The sequence below is a fragment of the Chinchilla lanigera genome, unplaced genomic scaffold (genome assembly GCF_000276665.1).
Source record: "Chinchilla lanigera isolate Chin_1 unplaced genomic scaffold, ChiLan1.0 scaffold00164, whole genome shotgun sequence".
Lineage (NCBI taxonomy): Eukaryota > Metazoa > Chordata > Mammalia > Rodentia > Chinchillidae > Chinchilla > Chinchilla lanigera.
Genome location: NW_004955565.1, coordinates 1,257,514 through 1,261,238, shown reverse-complemented (window position 1 = coordinate 1,261,238; position 3,725 = coordinate 1,257,514). Strand labels below are relative to the sequence as shown.

Here is a 3,725-nt window from a genome sequence, read left to right as displayed (position 1 = left end):
TCAACCTGGGCGGCAACGCGCTGGGCGCCGTGGCGCGCGCCTGGTTCGCCGACCTGGCCGAGCTGGAGCTGCTCTACTTGGACCGCAACAGCATCGCCTTCGTGGAGGAGGGCGCCTTCCAGAACCTCTCGGGCCTCCTGGCGCTGCACCTCAACGGCAACCGCCTCACCGTGATCTCCTGGGCCGCCTTCCAGCCCGGCTTCTTCCTGGGCCGCCTCTTCCTCTTCCGCAACCCGTGGCGCTGCGACTGCCACCTGGAGTGGCTGCGGGACTGGATGGAGGGCTCCGGCCGCGTCGCCGATGTGCCGTGCGCCTCCCCGGGCTCCGTGGCCGGCCTGGACCTCAGCCAGGTGGCCTTCGAGCGCTCCTCCGATGGCCTGTGCATGGACCCTGCGGAGCTGAACCTCACGGCGCCTAGTGCGGGCCCATCCCTGGAGCCGGTGGCCACCACCGTGAGCAGGTTCAGCAGCCTCCTGTCCAAGCTGCTGGCCCCGAGGGTCCAGGTGGAGGAGGCGATGAACACCACAGCTGGGCTGGCCAACGCCTCGCTGTCCTACACCCTCCCCTCCCGTGGGGTTGGGAACTCGGGCTGCAAGGACCCGTTTTTCTTTGCCTCTTGTCTCCTGCTCAGCATGGCCCGGCATGTGACATTTGGCCTGCAGAGGCACTGACACTGTCACTTTGGGGTGGCCCAAAGTGCTTTGGCCAAAGGGGGAAACTTGGGCTTAGGGAACAGGATGAGGGCCAGTTGTGAAAATTCTACTGGAGGACGGGAGAGTTTGCCTTCACGGATGGCCCTAGGCAGAGAAGAGCCCTGGGACTTGGCACCAGGTCGGGGGTGGTTGTGGACTTCTGCCCCTCTCGTATGGGCATCCTTTGGAAAGGAGAAACAAGAATGACGGTGGGCCGGTGGGTTCAAGGCTGAGCACTGGGGGTCTCTAGGGCTCCACCCCACCCCTCTCCCGTCTTCCAGGAAACCGTGCATGCGATGTCAGAGTTGGAGGCAGTCCATGGCTAGGAACGATCAACTGTGCCAATTCTCCTCCTGGGGTAACCCATTAAGTCCAATCGTTTGTTTTCTACCAAATAATCCTCCTTCACCTCCTCCTCCCTTGCCTCCTCCTCCTCCGCCTCCCCTCCCCCCAGATATCTGCCTGGGAAGGTTAGGGCTCAGGAAGGTGGGTAGGACAAGACAGAAGGGAGATGGGAGAGACTTACACGGAAGTGCATGCAGGGTGGTTCCTGGGATCTGAGATGTGTTAAGAGGCAATTAAGACAAAGACCCATCTTACTTACTCCATATTTATTTCAGGGATGCCCTTAGCCACAAAAGAACTTTAGGGCAGCAGGGTGTGTTTGTAGACAAATAAATCTGTAAAATCCTAAAATTATAAAAGACCCCAACAAATTTCCAGTCTTTTGGGAGATTGAGGCGGGAAGACGGCAAGTCCCAGGCCAGCATGAGCAATTTAGCAAGACCCTGTCTCAGATTTTGAGAAAGGCCTGGGGATGCAGCTCAGTGTGTGTATGGAGGTGGTGGAACTTCAATCCCCAGTGTGTGTATGGAGGTGGTGGTGGTGGAACTATGGTTAAACCAGTTTCTCTACTGTAGGACTTTTAGCCTTTCATATGCGAATGTGCACTGTGAATCTGAGGAGGCCACAAAATCCTCTTTGTTTACTGTTTTGTGGGAAGAGTGTTTAGAAGACAGAGGCATTATGAGGTGTGGAAATTGTTGTGAGCCGCATGCTTTGGGGCTAATGGTGAGAGGGAAGCAGGGTGGGAAGAAAGGCAGGGATACCTCAGGGTGGTGGCTGACCAGCTATAAGCCCCCAGGCCTGCTCGCCAGAACAAGGCTGACCAGCACCTGTGGCGAGCATTCCGGGCCTCTGAGTGTGCAGTATCTGAGCACAGGGCTGCCAGATCTCACTGCAGGGGCCCCAGTAGCTCAGCTTTTCTCAGGGTTGCAGTGGAAGTGAGCAGAGGTTGACTGGTCGGCCTTCAGGTCAGCAGCCCTTTGGGCCCGGATGCAAGTATAGGCTTTGCAGGCTGCCTTCTAAATGCTGGCTGGGAGCTCAGGGTGTAGCTCAGTGGTAGAGCACTTGCCCAGCATGCGCAAGGCCCTGGACTCCAGCCCCAGCGTGGCCCCCCGCCCCGCCCCGCCGGTGCGGGCCCTTCCACCTTCCCACACCCATCTCTCTAGTCGGCAGCAGAGCCGTCCTGACTGGTCACAACAGGCACAGGTTCCTTACAGGCCACGAGGCAGTCAAGGCAACAGCAGTGCCGTATGTCTCTCAGTACTTGCTCCAGCTGTTCCCTACACCATGTGCAGTGATAACTGCGTGTGTGAACAGTTTGGAAATCTGCGATCTGAAATGTCCCGACTTCCTTCCTCACTTCGTATTTGGAGAGGTGAATTTGCAAAACGCACACAGATTCAGGGTTCACCACGCCGTCAGTTTTTTATAGCAACAGTTCCTCCTCCTCCTTCCTCTTCCTCTCTCTTTTTAATGGTACTGAGGACTGAACTCAAGGAGGGCCTCCTGCATGCTAGGCAAACACTCTACCACTGAGCCACCTTTCCCGCACTTGTTAAAACATTTTGAGACAGCCAGGTTGCACAGGCTGGGCTGGGACTTTTGATCCTCCTGCCTCAGCCTCCCCAGTAGCTGGGATTACAGGCGTGTGCCACCATGCTCAGCTCACAGTATTTCTTAATCATACCAAATACTAGAACTGTTGCAGGAGTGTTTGAATGGGCTTTGACCATTAGTGGTCATCAACTGAGTTGAATAGATCATGGCCAACATTTTGGTAAAAGACCATGAGGGCTGGGGGTGCAGCTCAGTGGGAGAACATGGACCAAGCATGCGCAAGGCCGTGGGTTCCATCCCCAGCACTGTAAACAGCCATTGTAAAAATACGATAGAGTAGAAAAGTCACAGAGCATCACATGCAATACTATAAGTACGTGTCATTTTGTGAAACTTTTTACTTAATTTGTATGCATTTGCTCAAATTGTCTATATATGTGTACTGGGTTACTGTGTGTACTTTATGTTTTACTTTGGAGCTGTGGTTAAAAGATGTGAAAGCCACTGATCTGGAGCATGCATGATTTAAAAAAAAAACTTATTTCTAAAATTTTCATTCCTACAGAAAAGTTGCAAGGACTGTAGAGTGAATACCTCAGCCATGCATCTATGTTTCCCAGTTGTTATAGCTTTTTACATATTTGAAGTCTGCTTTTCTTTCCATATTTTTTTTTTTTTAATTTTTTTATTTTTTTGGTTTTGGTTTTTCTCCGGTACCAGGAACCGAACTCATGACCTTGCGCTTGCCAGGCAGGCGCTTTGCCGCTGAGCTAAATCCCCAGCCCCCCATATTTTTTTACTAATAGTTTGTTACTAATATTATGACCCATCATCCCTAAATACCTCAGTGTGTATTTCCTAAGAAACAAGGATATTCTTTTATAATACCATTATCAAAATCAGGCTTTTTATCATTGATACAATGCTATTATTTAAAATACACTCTTGAGGTGGGGGTTGTAGCTCAGTGGAATAGCACTTGCCTCGCATGTGCAAGGCCCAAGGTTCCATCTCCAGCACTGCAAAAAAGAAAATTAAAAAAAAATGTATCCTATACTTAAATGTCAGATGATGTCTTGAGGTAGTCATTCTTTTTCCTATGGGTGGAAAATGAGGTTCCTCAGTTGTGGC

At 52.0% G+C, this 3,725-nt stretch overlaps 1 protein-coding gene across 1 annotated transcript in view; it reads left to right on the top strand.

Annotated features, from left to right (window-relative positions):
* The window catches only part of Nyx (nyctalopin), a 3,560-nt gene extending 1,045 nt beyond the window's left edge, over window positions 1-2,515 (top strand). The window contains exon 2 of the mRNA XM_013509209.1: window positions 63-2,515. Within this exon, the coding sequence (XP_013364663.1) occupies window positions 63-671 (609 nt within the window). The 3' untranslated portion in view covers window positions 672-2,515. The remainder of the gene's footprint in view (window positions 1-62) is intronic.
* Window positions 2,516-3,725: the final 1,210 nt, after the last annotated feature.